At 40.9% G+C, this 21,066-nt stretch overlaps 1 protein-coding gene across 1 annotated transcript in view; it reads right to left on the bottom strand.

Annotated features, from left to right (window-relative positions):
- LOC124555264 (uncharacterized protein KIAA2013 homolog) overlaps positions 1-21,066 on the bottom strand; it is a 192,677-nt gene that overhangs the window by 88,311 nt on the left and 83,300 nt on the right. The window contains exon 4 of the mRNA XM_047129132.1: positions 4,449-4,917. Within this exon, the coding sequence (XP_046985088.1) occupies positions 4,449-4,917 (469 nt within the window). The remainder of the gene's footprint in view (positions 1-4,448; positions 4,918-21,066) is intronic.

Genomic DNA, 21,066 nt, shown 5'->3' with positions numbered 1-21,066 from the left:
TAGCAGTTGGTAATAACCTGCTTCCAGTACATGATGGTGCATGTTTATTCTTTGTTGCTGTTTTCTAGCCGACAGTAGTGTTCCTGGGCCTCACGGATAACAGCCGTGGAGTCCTTCCCCATATTCATCTTATTTGACCCCAGGAGCCTTCATGCCCTTTCTCAAATTCAAATATGTCTTAATGGGGTGCATTCTGAAAATGTTGAATTGACTCACCAGAATATGATAGCAATTCTAAACAACGTTCATGTCAAAGTTTTGCCAGAACCTTTACAACTGGTGCTGGAAATGTAGATTGAAAACTAACTCAACAATATTATACTTTAAGATCATTTTGTATTTAGAATTTATGGAACCTACAGCATATGTTTGATTTTGCCACAGTAAGGCACTACTATACCCAAGAGACTGAAATTCTATTATGTCTTGATTTTACTTGTTAAAGTAAATCCTGACTTTTCGTGCAACAGTTCAAATATGTCCTGATTATGCTTGGAATTCTCTGCCATCAGTTCAGAACAAATAAACCTTGGAGAGGATACATGACAGACTGTGCTAGGTTATTTCTGCACAAACCTTGTGGCTGATAGTTTTCCATGCACTCCTAAACTAACAATACATAGTAGGCAAGCACAGCACAACAAATGAAGACATAGTCCCTTTAGGCAAAACATTGGTGATATGAGGACTGCCAACTATCAATGCTCCTGACCATTCCAGGAGTTGTGCAATAGGAATGGTATCACTCACCTGTCATTTCAACATTAAACCCACAACTGAATGTCAAGGTGGAACAACTGGTAACAACATTCAAACATTAGTTACCTGAATTCCTAGCCAACAGTACTACAGAGGCAGCACAAACACTCATTAGACACATAGAGGATCTCACATGTAAATAGTCTCAGTCCTATGGGTGTGCTGCATAGAATGCAACCTCAGATGCTACTATATTTGTTGCAGCAAACATAACAGGCAGTCACTGAGTTTCATCTGGCAATTTACCTTCAAGGAAAGTACATCCGGGAATATACACTATGTGATCAAAAGTATTCGGACACCCCCAAAAACATATGTTTTTCATATTTGGTGCATTGTGCTGCCACTACTGCCAGGAACTCCATATCAGCAACCTCAATAGTCATTAGACATTGTGAGAGAGCTGAATGGGGTGCTCCGTGGAACTCACGGACTACGAAGTGGTCAGGTGATTGGGTGTCACTTGTGTCATAAGTCTGCACGCAAGATTTCCACACTCCTAAACATCCCTAGGTCCACTGTTTCTGATGTGATAGCAAAGTGGAAACGTGAAGGAACACGTACAGTACAAAAGCGTACAGGCTGACCTCATCTGTTGACTGCCAGAGGGCCATAATGTGTAATAGGCAGACATCTATCCAAACCATCACACAGGAATTCCAAACTGCATCAGGAGCCACTACAAGTATTATGAGAGTAAGGCGAGAGGTGAGAAAACTTGGATTTCATGGTCAAGTGGCTGCTCATACTCCACACATCACGCCGGTAAATGCCAAACGATGCCTTGCTCGGTGTGAAGAGTGTAAATGGACGACTGAACAGTGGAAAAACGTTGTGTGGAGTGATGAATCATGGTACACAATGTGGCGATCCGATGGCAGGGTGTTGGTATGGAAAATGCCCGGTGAATGTCATCTGCCAGTGTGTGTAGTGTCAACAGTAAAATTCGGAGGCGGTGGTGCTATGTTGTGGTTGTGTTTTTCATGTAGGGGGCTTGCATCTCTTGTTGTTTTACATGGCATTATCACAGCACAGGCCTACATTGATGTTTTAAGCACCTTCTTGCTTCCCACTGTTGAAAAGCATTTCAGAGATGGCGATTGCATCTTTCAACGTGATTGAGCACCTGTTCATAATGCACGGCCTGTGGCGGAGTGCTTATACGACAATGACATACCTGTAATGAACTAGCCTGCACAGATTCCTGACCTGAATCCTATAGAACAGCTTTGGGGTGTTTTGGAACGCTGACGTCATGCCAGGCCTCACTGACCGATATCGATACCTCTCCTCAGTGCAGCACTCAATGAAGAATGGGCTGCCATTCCTCAAGAAACCTTCCAGCACCTGATTGAACGTATGCCTCTGAGAGTGGAAGCTGTCATTAAGGCTAAGGGCGGGCCAACACCATACTGAAGTCCAGCATTACTGATGGAGGGTGCCACGAACTTGTAAGTCATTTTCAGTCAGGTGTCCGGATACTTTTGATCACATAGTTTATATTCAGGCGCAATCCTAAGTGGGCTTCAGGCACTATGGTTTCCTTCCTGAGGAGGAGGGAATCTACATCTATGGTGGCATCACAGCACCAAGCAGTCTAAAGCAACATGAAAAGCAGACATGCTCTCACCATCCAAAAATGTAAAGAGTGTGTCACCCCAAGTTACAGTGATGTGCACATAAGAAGACAGCAGGGCAATAAAAACCTGCACAGAGAGAGAGAGACAGAGACTACCTAGTGGCAGTGCTACGGTGCCTTCTGCCTCCGTCCAATACCTCAAACTCCAGTCATTGTATACCCTCACAACTGGTAACACAGGCATGAGCACTACACCCAGCCACTGTTTCTGTTTCTGACTCTGCCTAGCAGAATTTATATGCTCTGGAAACTATTGTCATCACTAATTAATATAATACTTGCTGGATTTGCTTCATTTCATTCATAATGAACACTATAGTGGCTAAGGAACCTCATCATACATAAAATAACATGAAAATCAATGCTAAATGTTCTGCAAGCACTCTAATGTATGTGCTATGGACAGTCATGGCAGAATGACACTATTGGCTGGATCATCACGTGGTACACTGCTCCTTGTAACTGCGCACTGCCTCACCACCTGTCTTCTTATGTACACCACTATAACTATGCTGTCACTGTCAATGCCATATGACACCAACCTCTCAACCTGCATCAGGGCTGTAAATCTCACCACATGGGTTGGCAACGATGACTGAGTCTGGTACCACTGACACTGCCCAGGGTGCTACAGCTGATTTCATCATTGCCAGAAGGTAATGGAAATGTCTTCATTGATCCAGCCATCAGTGAGCAAGCAGAGATCATAAACCTATGAGTGGCTTTGTCCATCACTGATGTTGGCACCTCACTTTTTGTTTTCTGTTTTCTACACAAAGATACAAACTTTAAAAATGACCTTCATAAACAGGTACTAAGAAGGATTAGTCAAAGTAGGTTCTTCCAATCTGAGGTTAATAAACAGAATGATATAACAAAACGGCTACAGAAACTGATTGCAGTTACCTTCAATTGAAAGGTCAGCCTGAATGCCATAGTATCTTACCACGTGGGATCTCACTGGAGATGATACACCCTTACCTAGTGAACCTGCTCACCCAGCCATTATGGACTGACTTACAATTTACTATGAAATTCAAACAGCATTTCCATTTACCAAATTTCATGTGGACAGAGTATTGCAAGAACTGAAAGTCACAAGTCCAATAGTAAATATAAAGAGATACCAGCTTGAAGTCCAGACTTTCGGTTTAGTAATCTGACAGACAGTCACAACCCACAAAAGTCAAAACTGCTGTGTATTAAAGAAAGTATTTGACAAAGAGCAGATAAGTTAATCTACTAATGACAACAGGTTTCAAATTAAAAGCAATTATATAATAGCCACCATATTTCTTTCACTAAATTATACATGTTTTGAGAATTTATACTACATAGTTTACTAGTATGAGTTGTGTCAGAGTGATTTAAGTTATTACCAGTTTTTTAGATGATAGCTGCACTAATGAAAGGGGACAGTAATAATGTTCAGCTGAGATACAATAAAAATACGATAAATGTTATTTACTTAAAAAATGCCATAGATTACAATATACAACTGAAATATTTCAATCAGTTGCCTTTATTTACGGTGTTTCCAATGGCCTTGCCATGTTGGATACACTGGCCCGCCTGATCACTGAAGTTAAGCAACATGGGGACCATTTAGTACTTAGATGGGTGACTGTCTAGGAGCACAGGGTGCCACTGGCTCAGGGACACACAAGTCATCAAAGTGGCATCCAAGTAAAAGACTTGCACCAGGCCATGTACCATATGACATTAATAGTGTTAGTATTATTTTAATTACCATATGTCATTGATTTCAAAGTTATGTAACTCTTTCCTCTAATGTCCATATGAATATTTCAACTGAACAACATAAATAAAGACAGAACATATATTAGAAGTAACTGCAGATAAACACTCAAAAATTCCATTTGGCTGAAAGGACCAGGAAAACACTGAAGATGTTACAGAAATTGGTACTCAGCAAGAATAAGGATGCACTGGTGTTTGAACTACAGACACTTCTAAGCTGTAGCACATATCAAAACACAATCCCTAAAAATTAAAATTCTATAAACTGATTATTACTGAATTGACTTACGGTTCAACATGTGACACTGCAGTAGGCCAATTAAGATATGTCCCCTGGCGTAGACTGAATGACTGTATGTCATTCGTTGGATTGTTTATTGTTATTTCTTGAACGAAGACGTTCGGCAATGTCCTATGTGCGTAATACTGATGAGACACACTAGTTCCTCGGGGCAAACACTGAATTCTGTGAACAATGCCTGTGGTGTAGTGAACAACAGTAGCTTCATATGCTGCTTCTGCTTGTGATGTAACTGACACTATAGGAAACCAGTATGCAGGTAAAGATAATGTACGTCCGCTCTTGATATAGACGGGACTTGCTGGATCTACAGTCAAGCCAAAAACACCATTTCCCACAAAAGCTAAGTAAGGTTTCTCATCATCTTTGGTTGGATAATGTCTGATATTAGCACTGAATTCTTCTGAATCCGCAGAGAACTGAGCAAGACTATTTGATAAGCACTGTTCGTCTTCACCTGAAAATTGGAATATACAGTAAGAAATCAGTGGAAGTCCATAAAATGAGATATTCATGTTATCTACTCATTCAAAAATCTTGAATTCATTATCACACAATTAGAAAAGCTAACCGAATGTGTGAATTATTCGTAACAGTCCACATTTACCTCGAGGTACTTTTGAGCCATAAAGACATGTTAGTGACCAAATTAATCAGTAGAACTTTCTGTACAGGTGGCCACTATTTATATTCTATTGGTATGTAGGATCAGGCTTAGTGTTACTAAAATGAAGGCTTGGGTGGATATAATGACATGCAAATCCAACAGTAAGTTCATGAACAAGATAATAATACGCTGCATATATTGCCAACATATTTTTCAGTCTGTCATTTATTTTATTTATTTATTTACTTACCTGTTTCTTTATGGTAGCCTTCAAGCTTGGCCTCCTATGTGTCTCAGGCAAGTCGTACAGTACATCAGTACATTGACAATTCTCTACATAATAGGATAAACTTTCTAAAACTCTAATTAAGATACTAAATTATACAACAAAACTTCTTAAGTATATATAAAGAAACCATAAGTAGTTAGGAAGGAAGTAAAATGAAGGTAAGTAATGAAACAAAAGTAAGAGAGATAAATGTTTTATATTATATCTTATGTAAATTTCTCTAGCTATCTCAGTACATCGAGTGTTGCCTGCCTGGAGTAGGAAACTGCCTACACTTCTTTAACTAATTATCCCGTTGTTTACTGAACTGGTAGAAATAAAGAGTGATTACAGTTATTATTACTAATTTATTTACATTAAAACTAAATTACAGTTGCCACCCAACACTTCACTGCTATGCAGTGAGTCTCTTCCTCACCATCAGCACTACTGCCATCCTTTCAAACTGCCTCATAATTTACATATTCCTTCTCATTTATCCTCTCCCTTCTGTTGATGTCTCACATACATGTATTTATGTTTCTAATAGATGTTGTGAACTTGTTTAGTTCACTCCTAGATATGTTGTTCATGCCTATGTTAATAATTGGAAGTGTCAGCATTCCTAATTAGGTATGTAATTTCACCAGTAGGGGGGGGGGGGGGGGGGTCAAATACCGTAGCTTCCATTTGGCAGTGGGCAAGTATAACACCACATGCTCAGGAAATCCTAAATCACTACAGTCACACAACGTTGATGGCCTCTTTCCTATGTTATGTTCATATTGTAGGTAAAGGTTGTGTCCTGTCATAAAGTGATCCATACCTCTGTTGGGGACAATATGATTCATTTGTAGTCTCTCTATCTGATGTTCAGAAGGAGACTCTATAGTGGCATCCTGTATTTCCAATTTTCCAATCCCACTACCATTCATGAAGTGTCTAGTCTTGAAGATCTAACTTATTAGTTACTCTGGAATCCATAATTTCTCGTACTTCATGTTATCCCGCCACAACCAATATGCTGTTCAAGATATCGTACTGTGATGTCAGTGGGACATATTCCCAGAATAATGAGCAGAACCTCTACTGGTTAGTATTGTATACTCCCTTCATCCTTCGGAGAACACCTCACGGATACCTATGTCTTAGTGTGACTGTACTATCAGGTGGAGCTGGTGGGCCCCAGTACTTGTTGCAAAGTCCACAATGACAATCAGTATTTCATTGTGGTACAGTTTTATGAGCCTCAAAGGTTAAAAGCCTCCAAGAATATGTTGCAGTGCCAGTGATGGCAATTTTGTGCATGATTTTGGAAGTCTTCAGGCAGACCATATCTGCATGAGCTGAGAAGTTTCTTCTGTTGTTGGGAAAACTCCTAAATAACTGCATACAGTGCTTCTCAAAAATGGGCTGTTATCTGATCTAAAAGTTGAATTCCTATTTAGGATGGGTTTGTCCTTAAGCAGCACATATAAAGATTTATTTTTAGCTACTGGTAATTTGTTGCTCCTGCACCACTCCTGCATCTTTCAGAGCAGATGATTTGATTTTCTTCAAGCTTGCATTTGGGATCTCCAGACACCACCACCAAGATATCATCAGCATCAGCTACAATTCCATTTGCTTCATCAGTCCCATCCAACTGTTCCAACAATGGCTCAATTGTGAGTTCCCAACATATTGGTCCACATATCGAGCCCTGTGGACAGACCATCATAATCTTTTTTTATTATCTTATGCCGCCCAGTGCTGAGTCGACGGGCATGGAAAGGAAGCAGTGGTTGGGAAGGGAGTGAGACAGGGTTGTAGCCTATCCCCGATGTTATTCAACCTGTATATTGAGCAAGCAGTAAAGGAAACAAAAGAAAAATTATGAGTAGGAATTAAAACACATGGAGAAGAAATAAAAACTTTGAGATTCGCCAATGACATTGTAATTCTAACAGATACAGCAAAGGACCTGGAAGAGCAGTTGAATGGAATGGAGTCTTGAAAGGAGGATATAAGATGAACATCACCAAAAGCAAAACAAGGATAATGGAATGTAGTCGAATTAAGTCGGTTGATGCTGAGGGAATTAGATTAGGAAATGAACACTTACATTAGTAGATGAGTTTTGCTATTTTGGGAGTAAAATAACTAAATATGGAGGGGATATAAAATGTAGACCGGCAATGGCAAGGAAAGCGTTTCTGAAGAAGAGAAATTTGTTAACATCGAGTATAGATGTAAGGGTCAGGAAGTAATTTCTTAAAGTATTTGTATGGAGTGTAGCCATGTATGGAAGTGAAACATGGATGATAAATAGTTTGGACAAGAAGAGAATAGAAGCTTTCAAAATGTGGTGCTATAGAAAAATGCTGAAGATTAGATGGGTTGATCACACAACTAATGAGGAGGTATTGAATAGAATTACGTAGAAGAGAAATTTGTGGCACAACTTGACTAGAAGAAGGGATCGGTTGGTAGGACATGTTCTGAGGCATCAAGGGATCACCAATTTAGTATTGGAGGGCAGCATAGAGGGTAAAAATCATACAGGGAGATCAAGAGATGAAGACACTAAGCAGATTCAGAAGCATGTAGGTTGCAGTAGGTACTGGGAGATGAAGAAGCTTGCTCAGGATAGAGTAGCATGGAGAGCTGCATCAAACTAGTCTCTGGACTGAAGACAACAACAACAACATGTTGCCCAGCAAACCATTCAACTGTGCGACCCTTACAGTAGTCCATGAAACTTATATAAAGGCAATTTAGCATCTGAATACTTCTTACATGACTGAACGTCGTAGACTACCATAAATTATTATTGAATGCAATTGCAATGTTGATCATAATTGAGGGCCATTTTAACAAAACTTGCTTTATGCAAAAAACATATTTTTGCAGGAGACGCATTTATTTAATCAACAAGCAACTTTAGTTTCTTTTTTACAATTAACGAATTTGGTACACTTCTGAATATATTTTAAGACAGTCTTTGCACATGCATAAAATTTTTGATAGTTTATCAACTGCTGAAAGCAGAAAAACAGCTTTCTTTTTCAAACTAGATCAGTGATACTTGAACATTAAATGCCTGATTTATAGATTAAAGTTTTAAAATAATATTTCTTTTTTCTCTTCTCCACAACTTCAGAGGACTCTTCATAAATTCTCCATGAGCTGTCATGATCTTCATATTCCTCATCACTTGCAGAGAGTATGTCATTGTAGAAACTTCCAGAATGAGATTTTCACTCAGCAGCGGAGTGGGAAACTTGCTGCATTCTTAGGAATGGTAAGGAAACACATTAGCTTCATTATATCCTCCTGCTTTTCTGCAATCATATCATTTATCTTCGGAATAAATCCAGCACATTTCATGGCTTTGAATGAAGGAATGTTGTTTTTCAAAACATCACAACATACTTCTGATCCAAAGAAATGCATTGTTTTAACAGCACACTGAATCTTACCATTGGTTTGTCTGTAAAATATTGCTCATAAATTCACCATTTTACAACGCACGGTGAACTTTAATATTTCTTTAGAAATCCATTTGAAGTTGTAGGAAAACCCGTCTTCTCCCCACACCAGCACCTTCCCAAACTTCACTAGAATATTCCTGAATCGACAAAGTGATATGTTCTCTTATTTCTTCTGATATCCCTTCTCAACTCTACTGAATACATGATCCAGTGGAATGAAACTATGTCCATGAACAAGAAAATAGTGGTTAAGTTCATAGAACACTGTACTGTGTTCCATAAAATGTGTCAGCATACAATGCGTTATATAATTCTTGTTCTGGCTGGTACACATGTCTGGAAAAAGCTCAAGTTTCAATCCTCTCTTACCAACATCTCTAGTCCTCTCTTCCTAATAATGTAGGAGAAAATGTTACCTGTGCAGATGTGATTTCATTTGCACCTCTTCCAGCTTCTGTTTCACACCAAGTAAATAATATCAGTACCTTGTTTTGGTTCATGTATCGCCACTATCAGGTTATAGAACAATACCTGTGAAGTGTAGAAGATGTCTACAATATGAAGGTGAGGCAGAGGTTGATTTTGTTGCATTTCAAAGACAAGTTTTCCAGTGCCGTCAGAGTATTTGTTCATGATGCTGTTGAACTTGGTAGTTTTACACACTTCCTGTCATTCTTCGATTTCTGTGACCATTATTTTCAGTCAAATCCCCTTGCATGTCGAACATATATCACTGTGAGATTAACCAAAGCCAAGATTAAAATTCTTATAAAACATTGTCTTAAATTTTGACATGGAACAGCTTGTATTACCTGTTTATCTTTATTCTTTCCAAAAATTTTCCCTCATATTTACATTTAAACTTGGGGGCAAATATGTCTTCTCATTTTACCTCCACTACAACAACTCTCTCTATACTTATACTTCAGAATGTGCTATTTCACTTGTAGGGTCATAACTATGTCGGCTTGAGTTGCTCTTGAGCCATCTCTTCATTCATTTAGTGTTGTCCCATGTTCTTGACAGTGCCAAACAATCCGGGTTAAGCGATCCTGCGATAACCCCCTTTTTTCTTTTTTTTAAATGTAGCAGCATACATTGGTAGTTGGGATCTATCTCAAAGTTTTATCTTATACTTGACAGGCATTGATTTAGAAGCCTTAGCTTCAGTGGGATCTACAACATACCTAGCTGGTGATGAAATATCCATGTATGACAGAAACAATGCATCTTGCTTGCTGTTACCTCCTGAAAAATATGATACATTGAAATATGATAAGTCAGCAAAAGAGATAGTCTTTTCTTCCACAGCTGCTTGCCTTATGCCTTTCAGCATACCAGCAGTCAATATCAGGCACTGAAATTTTCTTTGAATGTTGAGATGATTTTGCTTTGGAGATGTTTTGTTTCTCTTCTTTCATGCTCACCATGTGTTTCACTCACATGAATATTATATTCACCATCACCTTCCATCACTTACTTTCATGAAATGGAGGTAACTGGCAACCAGCTCACATAACAGTTATCAACAACAAAAGCAGTTTAATGCTACCCGTGCAAACTAAATAGTCACCAGGTGCAGTGGCTAATGGGAGCTCCCATCAGCCATTGTGCCAACTGTCAACTGTCAGCTTATTTGGCATGCACAGTAACACAGCCTGCCATCTACCCCCAAGCAAATCAGTTGTTCCAGGAGTGCCATAAAACAGTCAGAAAAGTACTTTTTTCTGACAGCTACTGCACATTAAACAAATTACAAGAAAACTCAGCAATATGTCTAATGTCTTTTGCAAACTACATAGCATAAAGTGCGTTTTGAAAAGACCCCGATGTACGCATGAGGCAAGTTTTGCAAAGATGGGCCGTATTCTCTGTTCTATCAGTATGGAATAAAGGCAGTTTTGCTAAAGCCGGCTGCAAAGACTTTTAGAGGAAGTGGAACAATATGTGTTAAGAAAAAGAAGTTATTTTAAAAAATGCACAAAGTGAGGCTTGCGGAAACGATTCTCAGTTGCAGCACAATATTTACTGTTTGCTCTGTCTACAATTTGAAGAGCCTGATTAATATTGTCATACAACAATTTATTATTTGTGGAAGTCAAACTGACATGCAGAGATACTGGAGCTCTCTGTGCTCTTGAAGATGCTGGCAGAGTAGATGCTCGTGAACTTTTGCTAATGTATTAATTAAACATACAGGTCTACAACTCTTTGGGTCTGCGGGATCTTTATGATCACCACACATACAGATTTCCAAGTCTCTGGTACCCTGTCCTGTCCCAATGCTTCATTCAACAGATGTGTTAAGGATGGCATTATGACTGGAGCTAATTTCTGTATCACTTCTGAGCAGATACCATCTGGACCCAGTGCCTAGCTACATTTAAGCATGGCTATCGCTACTACTACTTCTTCCTGAGCAAATGGGAGTAGGACAACACTGTTACTATATTCAGAACTCATCTGGTTAAGTAGCACTGATTGATGGTTGTTGTCTGTATCTGCAGAATCATATGGCGAAAAGAGTGTTTGATAAATATCTGGTGGAATTCCTTCAGTAAACTGTCATTGTTCCATTGGTCTTGCAAAGGGTGGACAGGATGGTGGGTGCCTTACACTGAGGTGACAAAATTCATGGGATACTTTGGAATGTCATGTTGGACCTCCTTTTGCCTGGCATAATGCTAGGTTCAACAAGTCATTGGAAGTGCCCTGCAGAAATAACCGAGTCATGCTGCCTCTATAGCTGTCCATAACTGTGTTGCCAGTGAAGGATTTTGTGCATGAACTGACCTCTTCATTATGTCATATAAATGTTTCATGGGATTCACAATAGACAATATGGGTGACCAAATCATTTGCTGGAATGGTCCAGAATGTTCTTGAACCAATTGAAAACAAATGCAGCCTGGTGATATGACACACTGTCATCCACAAAAATTTGATTGTTGTTTGGGATCATGAAGTCCACAAATGGTTGCAAATGATTTCCAAGTAGCCGAAAATAACCATTTCCAGTCAATGATCAGTTCACTTGGACCAGAGGACCACTCCATTCCATATCAACACAGCCCACACTGTTATGGCGTCCCCACCAGCTTGCACAGCGCCTTGTTGTCAAATGGATCCATGGCCTCATGAGGTCTGTACACACTCAAGCCCTTACCAACTGAAATCAGGACTGATCTGAGCAGTCCATGGTTTTCCAGTCGTATAGGGTCCAACCTATATGGTCACGAGCCAAAGAGAGGTGCTACAGGTGATGTCCTTTTAATAAAAGCACTCACATCAGTTGTCTGCTGCCACAGACCATTAACATCAAATTTTCTTGCACTGTCCCAATGGATACATTTGTTGTATGTCCCACACTGGTTTTGGGTGATTATTTCAAGCAGTACTGCTTGTCTGTTAGCACTGACAACTCCATGCAAACACCGGTGCTCCTAACACTGTGTCCTAATGGATACATTTGTTGTACATCCCACACTGATTCTGGCAATTGTTTCAAGCAGTACTGCTTGTTTGTTAGCACTGACAACTATATGCAAACATCACTGCTCTCGGTCATTAAGTGAAGGCCATTCGCCACTGCTAGTATTTCTAGAGTTTACTGTCACTGCTCTGATACAGAAGGTTATGACACTATTTTCATTAGTGGTCATATGTTGTTCAACCTCCCAGGATATAAACTTACTAGCCACATCCAGATTTGCCAGGATAATGTCTATACTTGTCTCTGCAATGGTACTATCTGTGAATTTGCTAGGCTGCCCTTCTTTATTGATCACAGTCATGTCCCATTCTTGGATCATGTCTGTCAGCATTACACCACATTCTTCTGTCTTTCGTCTATTGCACAATGCTGCAGCTCTTAATTTGTCAGGGTATGACTCAATCATATGGGAGCACTACATGTATATGTAGGTAATAATACACTTGCATTGAGCAGTACACATCTCCACTATTACAGCAAGCTCACTGCATAATTGTGTTATTTTAGTGACAAGGTATCTCTGATTAAGAATGATGATTGCTGCCTTGGCATTCTGGTGCCCAACTACTGAGAGCACATATGTCAGCAAGGCACATGTATGGTTGCTGGACTAGCACATCAACATCCAGTTCCTCTATGATCTTCCACAGTTCACTCATTGGCAATGCAGGGAGTATAGTGTTGATCTGCTGGAATCTAATGCTGCTACTAGACATATACTGTATGGAAATATCTTATCTGAAGCTAGGGTGTGGTCAAAACAGACTTGTAGATGGGCCTTCACAAAATCTTCATACATCTGTTCACAATCGAAGACTTCATTCCAGCATGTAAAGACTTGTCTGAGAAAATTGCAGAGGTCTTTAATATCTGTAGGGAGTTTATTGTACTCAAAATGTGACCAGCTGCTGATGGCATTGAAAAAGCAATTGTCTTTCTTTTTGGGTTGCAACACATGTTACAAATCTCATGGCTGCTCGAAGAATTATAGTAGCCTCCCGTCTACTTAGCCTGACACTGCTTTCTACATCATATATCTGGTTCAGGTCTGTTGACATCACAACAGCAGTTTTGTCAGTATTTTGTGATTGCAAGGAGTAGAGTGCATAACATCTCTCATTGTGTGCCAAAGGTTCATCTGTTGTGGGCTCTAACATGTTCTCCATTGTTTGGAGGTTCTGAGCACTAGAGGCTCCTGGTACTTCCAATCCTGTGACCTGGTTACTAGCTCCTGAGTCCAGAAGTGAAGAGCTGGAAGTGTGACATTTTTCCGCAAGTTGATGTATGCTATTGTCATGAACAATGCTCCATGAAGCTGGTATTTAAAATGAAACAGATGTTATCATGTCACTGCTCTAAATGCCAGTGGCAGAATTTGTCCCAGTAGGCTTGTAATCTCTGAGAGTACCACCAGGTACGAAGTTAACTTTGCAATATCACAGTACGAATTATGATATTACTGGGTCTTGGGCTGGGAGGTTTTGCTTTCAATGTGTATCAAAATCTGACTCTGATTTGTGGCAGCCATTGAAGCTCTTGAATTCCAATAAGTTACTCTCAGTTTCTTTTATCCTAAATAGATGGTGAACCTGGAAACGGGCCCATTTCAAAGATTTCTTCTTAACTTCCCAAGCTGCCTGTTGTAGGTTTTGTTGTTCCACAGCCCATCTATGTAGTAAATCATTTTGTTGCGAAGGTATTCAACTAAGTACTTAGAGCAGGTGACATCATGTGATATACATTAGATTCTAGAATGAAATTTTCACTCTACAGCAGTGTGTGCGCTGATATGAAACTTCCTGGCAGATTAAAACTGTGTGCCGGACCGAGACTCGAACTCGGGACCTTTGCCTTTCGCGGGCAAGTGCTCTACTGACTGAGCTACGCAAGCACGACTCACGGCCCGTCCTCACAGCTTTACTTCTGCCAGTACCTCATCTCCTACCTTCCAAACTTTACAGAAGTTCTCCTGCGAACCTTGCAGAACTAGCTCTCCTGAAAGAAAGGATATTGCAGAGACATGGCTTAGCCACAGCCTGGGGGATGTTTCTAGAATGAAATTTTCACTCTACAGCGGAGTGTGCACTGATATGAAACTTCCTGGCAGATTAAAACTTTGCGCCGGACCGAGACTCAAACTCGGGACCTTTGCCTTTCGCGGGCAAGTGCTCTACTGACTGAGCTACGCAAGCACGACTCACGGCCCGTCCTCACAGCTTTACTTCTGCCAGTACCTCATCTCCTACCTTCCAAACTTTACAGAAGTTCTCCTGCGAACCTTGCAGAACTAGCTCTCCTGAAAGAAAGGATATTGCAGAGACATGGCTTAGCCACAGCCTGGGGGATGTTTCTAGAATGAAATTTTCACTCTACAGCGGAGTGTGCGCTGATATCGGGCCGTGAGTCGTGCTTGGGTAGCTCAGTCGGTAGAGCACTTGCCCACGAAAGGCAAAGGTCTCGAGTTCGAGTCTCGGTCCGGCACAAGGATTTAAAGTCACTTAGTCTTGTACAAAAAGGTGTGCATTATTCAGGAACACACATTTTCAATAACTTGCCAGCAGCCATAAAAAGCTTAATAACCAATGAAATCCAGTTTGAGAGAAGCCTAAAGGATTTATTGGTGGCCAACTCCTTCTACTCCATTGATGAATTTCTTAGTAAAACCAACTGATTTGTATATAAGTACAACATAACTTCTGCACAATTTCAGTGCAGTAATGTGTTCATTGAAAATGTGTGTGTGTGTGTGTGTGTGTGTGTGTGTGTGTGTGTGTGTGTGTGTGTGTGTAAGTATAATCTAACTTCTGCACCATTTCAGTGCAGTAATGTGTTCATTGTAAATAAGTATTACAGTAGCTGTATTACATGTTTATTACCTTATAAATAAATAAAAAACTTTTTTATTTTAAATTCAGTGCATTAGTATTTGTAAAATGACTCTTAGTGTTCATCAAAAAATGACGATCATTCCACTTGGGACCTGTGGAATGGTATATTAGCTTATTTGTTTTAGTTGTAAATATTTGTCATGTATTGTTGTTTTTCTGACATGTTCCACATCCTGGAGGACCTCCTCACTACGGATCAATTGGAATGAAAGTAAATCTAATCTAATCTAATCTAATCTAATCTAGTGTAGGTAGTCTCCTTAGTAGATCTGTTACATTTTCTGTGTCCCGCCAATAAAACGCGGTCTTTCGTTAGCCTTCCCCACAACATTTTCTATTTGTTCCTTCCAATTTAAGTTGTACGTAATTGTAATTCCTAGGTATTTATTTGAATTTACGGCTTTTATATTTGACTGATTTATCGTGTAGCCAAAGTTTAACAGATTACTTTCAGCACTCATGTGGATGACCACACACTTTTCGTTATTTAGGGTCAACTGCCAATTTTCGCACCATTCCGATATCTTTTCTAAATTGTTTTGCAGTTTGTTTTGATCTTCTGATTACATTCTGTTGATAGTGTCTTGCAATATTTCGCTGGACATGTATGGTACGTCACACAATTAGGCATGGCCATCCTTTTTGAGGGAGTTCACACTTAATGTGTGGAACTTTGTTGGATTTTTCTTGCAGCCTCTCTCAGTCTTTCTGTGATTTGGCTTCTATTATAGCACCACTGGCTGCCCTTATAGACTTATTTTAAAGTCTATTTGTCTTAGGATTAATAGTATGTGTTAAAGGCTTTAGACAATTGCCAATTTCTAAAAAATTCCATCATTGTGTGATGACTGCAAAAACAGTGGCACAAGATACATAAATTAGATTTAGATATTGATTATAAGTAGCCACTACATAAGACAGTGTTAGGTGACTGAAGTAAGCATGATAATTGATATTTGCCTGGAAATGTACATCAATTTTGAAACCTGCCAGGAACTGATATTTTCAAACTATTTAGTTACAACAAAAGTTTACCACAAATGCAGGAACTCGACTACTACCTTGTGTCCTTGAGTATATTTCATCACATAACATGTATAGCTGCTGAAAATATGTTTTGTTGTTATAGTTATCATATGAAAGTTTAATAATGTGAATAACTTGGAAATTTCTGGCAGACACTGTAACTCGTTATCTATTCACATCAGCTTACATAATGCTTGCAAGTTCAGAGATACTTCTTCACATAACAGTATGGTTGTCTACTGTACACTAGTGTACTTGTGGTATAAGTACACCAATTTTTGAGTAGATGGGTACTGGGACGTGCTTGTGAAATGTGCTTCATAAGACTTGGGATGTCCAAAAGGACCTTAGCAAGGTTTTCTCTCAGTATTGCAGTGTGCAGCAGGAAAAAATTACATCAGAAACCGAAAGAGAAAATACAAAGACCACAAAAGAATTTACATATATAAGAAAAGGGAAGAGAAGGGGTTGTACAGTGGTACCTGGTAGTAATTCTGGTAGAATAAGAGGATAATTAGACAGTTTATTGTTGCATGCAAAACTAGGTTCTACCAGATGTCTACTGAGAAAAGAACAGAGCCCTCAGGGAAATGAAGGTCTAGGTTGGTGCAGTAGACTTTGAAAACAGCATAGTTGCTGTGCATATGGTGTAGGGATAGAATTAGATAAAAAAAATAATTGATAAAAAAATAATCAATTCATGTTTATATTAAAATCTTAATGTGAGTTCAGCCAGGTAACAGAAGATGTGCAACGATTTTTAGAGGAAGGCAGGAAGGAAGATTTATTTATCTTGTGAAAAGTTATGGTCATATAACATGGATATAGAAACAAAGTTCCATGTGCCAATGATGTCCAAAGTGGGCACAATGTCTGCCTATGAAGAATAACAGACAAACAGTTCCACAACAACTCCAAACCAAATAACATAAGAAGCAAGTGTTAACCACAACAACTGCTCGGAAGCAAATGGAAGATAGTGCATTCATAGAAAACCTCCATCTGGCTTGGCAGCATTGAAACTGAACTGCTGCTGATTGGTAACTGATGGCCTTGTCTGATGTCTGATGTTTTCTACTTCTGGTGAGACAAGTCACAGAAGAAACTAAATGCTTCCAGCAATGTTTGGAAAGTATTGTGGGCAGCATTATGGTCTGTATGACACTTCTGTTGTATTCTTTTAGACAATTAACTTCCATGGAAAGTACTCATGACTAATTTGATTATATATTCAACCTCAGGAATGACATTCAGATGTATATAATGAGTGTCTTTGCACAGAAGCATGGTATCTTTAAGCAAAAATTAGCCTTGTCAAATTGCTAGAATTTTATGAAAACTGTCAGAAGTGCATGGTTAAATTACTTCCCAGGATCTTAACCAAACTGATCATTTGTGGGATCATCAATAGTGTCTTGTGTTCAAGTAGAGTATCATCCAGCATGCATCATACAACAGCTATGGGAAGCACTGTAAATGCCATGGCTCAGAATAAATGTGGAACTGAATAAGCAACTGAAACTTCCTGGCAGATTAAAACTGTGTGTCGGACCGAGACTTGAACACACAACCTCCTCCTCCTCCCCCCTCCCCCCCCCCATTCATTCACTCACTCATTAAAACTGTGTGTCGGACCGAGACTTGAACACACAACCTCCTCCTCCTCCTCCCCCCTCCCCCCCCCCCCCCATTCATTCATTCATTCACTCACTCTCACTCTCTCTCTCTCTCTCTCTCTCTCTCTCTCTCTCTCTCTCTCTTCAGTACTTCAAAGCAAAGCAGAAGCCCTTGTGCAATGTGGAACTGACCAGGAGATACCACTAGAGGTGGACTAGCCAGTATAAAAGGGGGCTTAGAGTATTGTGTTGTCAGTAGAGAAGCAGTAACAGCAGAATGAGCTGGTCAGGAGAGTTTAATGACTTCAAATGTAAACTAGTCATACAAGGTCAATGAGGGACATTTCAACCTTTCTATAGCTGACAATGTCAACTGTTGATGATGTGACTGTGAAGTGGAAATTTGAAGGAAAAAACCACAGCTGGAGCAAGACCATCAAAACCTCACATACTTACAGACAGGCTTCGATGAGCATTGTGGACATTGATTGTAAAAAAAATTACACAAAATCAGTGGAAAGAATCACTCATGAGTTCTGAAGAGGTACCAGCTATCCACCTAGCACAATAACTGTGCACTGGGAGTTACAAAGAACAGATACAATGGTCAAGCAGCTATTCCTAAGCCAAATATTTCTGTAGTCAATGCCAAGTTACATTTGATGTAGTGTAAAGAGCAATGTGACTGAACATCAGTTGACTGGAAACAAGTGATTTGGGGTGATGAATCATTCTATACGCTGTGGCAATCCAATGGAAGGGTTTTGGGTTTGGCGAATGCCTGGAGATGTTACATGCTGTCAGGTGCAGTGCCAACAGAGAAGTATGGAGGAGGTAGTGATACAATATAGGTGTGTTTTTCATGGGTAAGGCATGGCCCCTTACGAAAATGCTAAATGCAGAAGAATATAAACACATTTTGCAGTATTGTGTACTACGTACAGTAGAGGAACATTTCGGAGATGAGGACAGTTCATATCAGCATGACATTGTAACCAGTCATAACACAGCATCAGAAAGGCAACGGTCTGTAGACATCAACAATCCTTAAATGGACTGGTCTAACCTAAACTGAATGGAGCCCGTGCACCGATACAGCAGGACTGTAAATTCTTTTGCACATTGGTGCCTGGACTGTCAACTTGTCTATGAACTATGGAACTTTGTTTTCTGGACTTTGTCCAGCAAGCAGCATGTGTTTTTCATTCTTCCCAGTCACCATGGACAAATCACCTTTGCAGCTGTGCTGCAGCAGCTGATGGCTCAACAGGCGGACAGTCAAAAACAGATTTACGAGCTCCAGCCCAGGGTACTGATTCAGAAACAAACAGCCAATCCTTCGCTGTATCCCACTGTCACTTTTTCATTTTCTCTGTTTCCTCTTCACCAACATGGACACCACAACTTCCAATGTTTCAGGTTTTCAATGAAACTTTGGAGCCATGTTTGGCCTTCCTACATCAGCTCAAATGATCTTTCGTGGGCCCTCACCATCAATGTGGACTATCGCAAATGACCTCTTCTCCTTGCCTGGTCTGGCACTTTGACCCATCATCTTCTCCTATCCCTTAATCATGGAGTCGACATTTCTTCCCTCTTCTACGATCACTTGCAGGACAAGCTATATGCTCATTACATGGTCCCCACTGTCTCTCAAGCTTCAGCATTCACTTACTCTTCTGCGACATCTTCCTGTCCTGTCAGGTATCCCAAGGGCCTTTGTTCCAAGTTCCGCCACCTGTTGGCACTGGCTCCTTCGAGGTCGGCTCTATTGCCACTCGGTTGTTGCATCAGGCTCCTGCAGAGATACCTTTCCCTCCACCACCCCCAACACTTCCAGCTGGTTTTAATGAGCCCTGCAGTTCTGCCACAGCCCGCTCTATAGTTAACATCAGCACAGCCTCCGTCCATGCTGGCCCCAACACTGCCATCCCTCCCATATCTGCTCCCCTTCTTCAGGCTTCCATTTCTCCTTCGTTCTGTCTTTGTTTTCAGTTTCTCGCTTCCCTCTCCCTTCTGCGCTCTCTGCTCCCACACATCTCCATGTTCCCAAGTGCATTCCCATGCACCTCGGCACATCTTTGGGTCCCACCACAGCTGAACGTGCCTGCAGTTAGTCTCCTTTACTTGCTCCTTGCACCTTAGGTTTTCCATTCCTTTCCAGGAAGCCTTCTCTCTCTGCATCCAGACCCCTTACTCCTTCAGCTGCCATCTTCATTCTTTCACGTTCCTTTTGCACATCCCACAATCTGCATCTTCCTTCGCCATCTCTGCCACCTGCCACAGCGGCCACTGCCAGCACCACCAGGACAGCCTGTGTTGCAACCAGCTCTCCTGCTGTTGTTGGTCAGGCTGACTCTGGCTCTGTCACTGCCAATGCCAGCCCAGTCAAAAGTGGCGTGGCACTAATTGCCTGCCCAGTTGTTCCTGCCGCTGCCATTTCCACTGCTGCTGCAACTGGCCCTGTCGCTGGACTCCACAACCATCACGCACTTAACACGCTCTCCTGCACGCCAGTGCACAACTCCTCACATTCCATCGTACCTTGTCATGCACTTGAGCCCCCAGGGTTCTCGCTGTTTTTCATGTGTTCTCTAGTTTCCACCCCATGCCTCATAGTCTGTCTTTTCTGCAGCTCTCTGGCATCCACACACCATGCCTTCTGCAGGTCCTTGCCCTATGCTGGGCTGCCACAGCCTCCAAGATGGCCACCCACAGCTGGAGCCAGCTGTTTCTTCCAGCACTTTCAGTGCAGCGCTCATAGAAGTTTTGTTGCAAGCCCTCTCCACAAGGCCCGACTGTCCTGTCATTATGACAAAGCATCGAATCCACCCACCACACCCACCCTCATGCTGCCAGCCTCCTTCCTGTCAGTGTCTCATTTTTTACGGGATGGGAGGAGTGTTGTATATGCAGGGCTGAGCCCCTGTGTATTTGAACATGCCTATTCTGACATGACACCTGCATCCTGTGGGCTGCTGGCCCTTGGCCTGCAGGTGCTCCTCCTTCAGAAACTGTCCATGTGCCTAGTCGGTATATCAAGGGTTTGGATTGGTGCTGATTACAAATATTATGTTTACAGGCTTAATGCTAACAGATGCCACCAGGAACCACCACATCGCCCATAGGCAGTGCGTGCAGCAGCAACAATAGCAGCACTGCTATCATGGACTACCTTGCGTCTGCGAGTCACGAGGTCATCAAGGGCCCATGGACATTCTCCACTGTGGAGTAC

Source organism: Schistocerca americana, chromosome X, assembly GCF_021461395.2.
Source record: "Schistocerca americana isolate TAMUIC-IGC-003095 chromosome X, iqSchAmer2.1, whole genome shotgun sequence".
NCBI lineage: Eukaryota > Metazoa > Arthropoda > Insecta > Orthoptera > Acrididae > Schistocerca > Schistocerca americana.
Note: the sequence above shows the minus strand (reverse complement) of the source record. Positions and strands in the feature narration are given on the sequence as shown.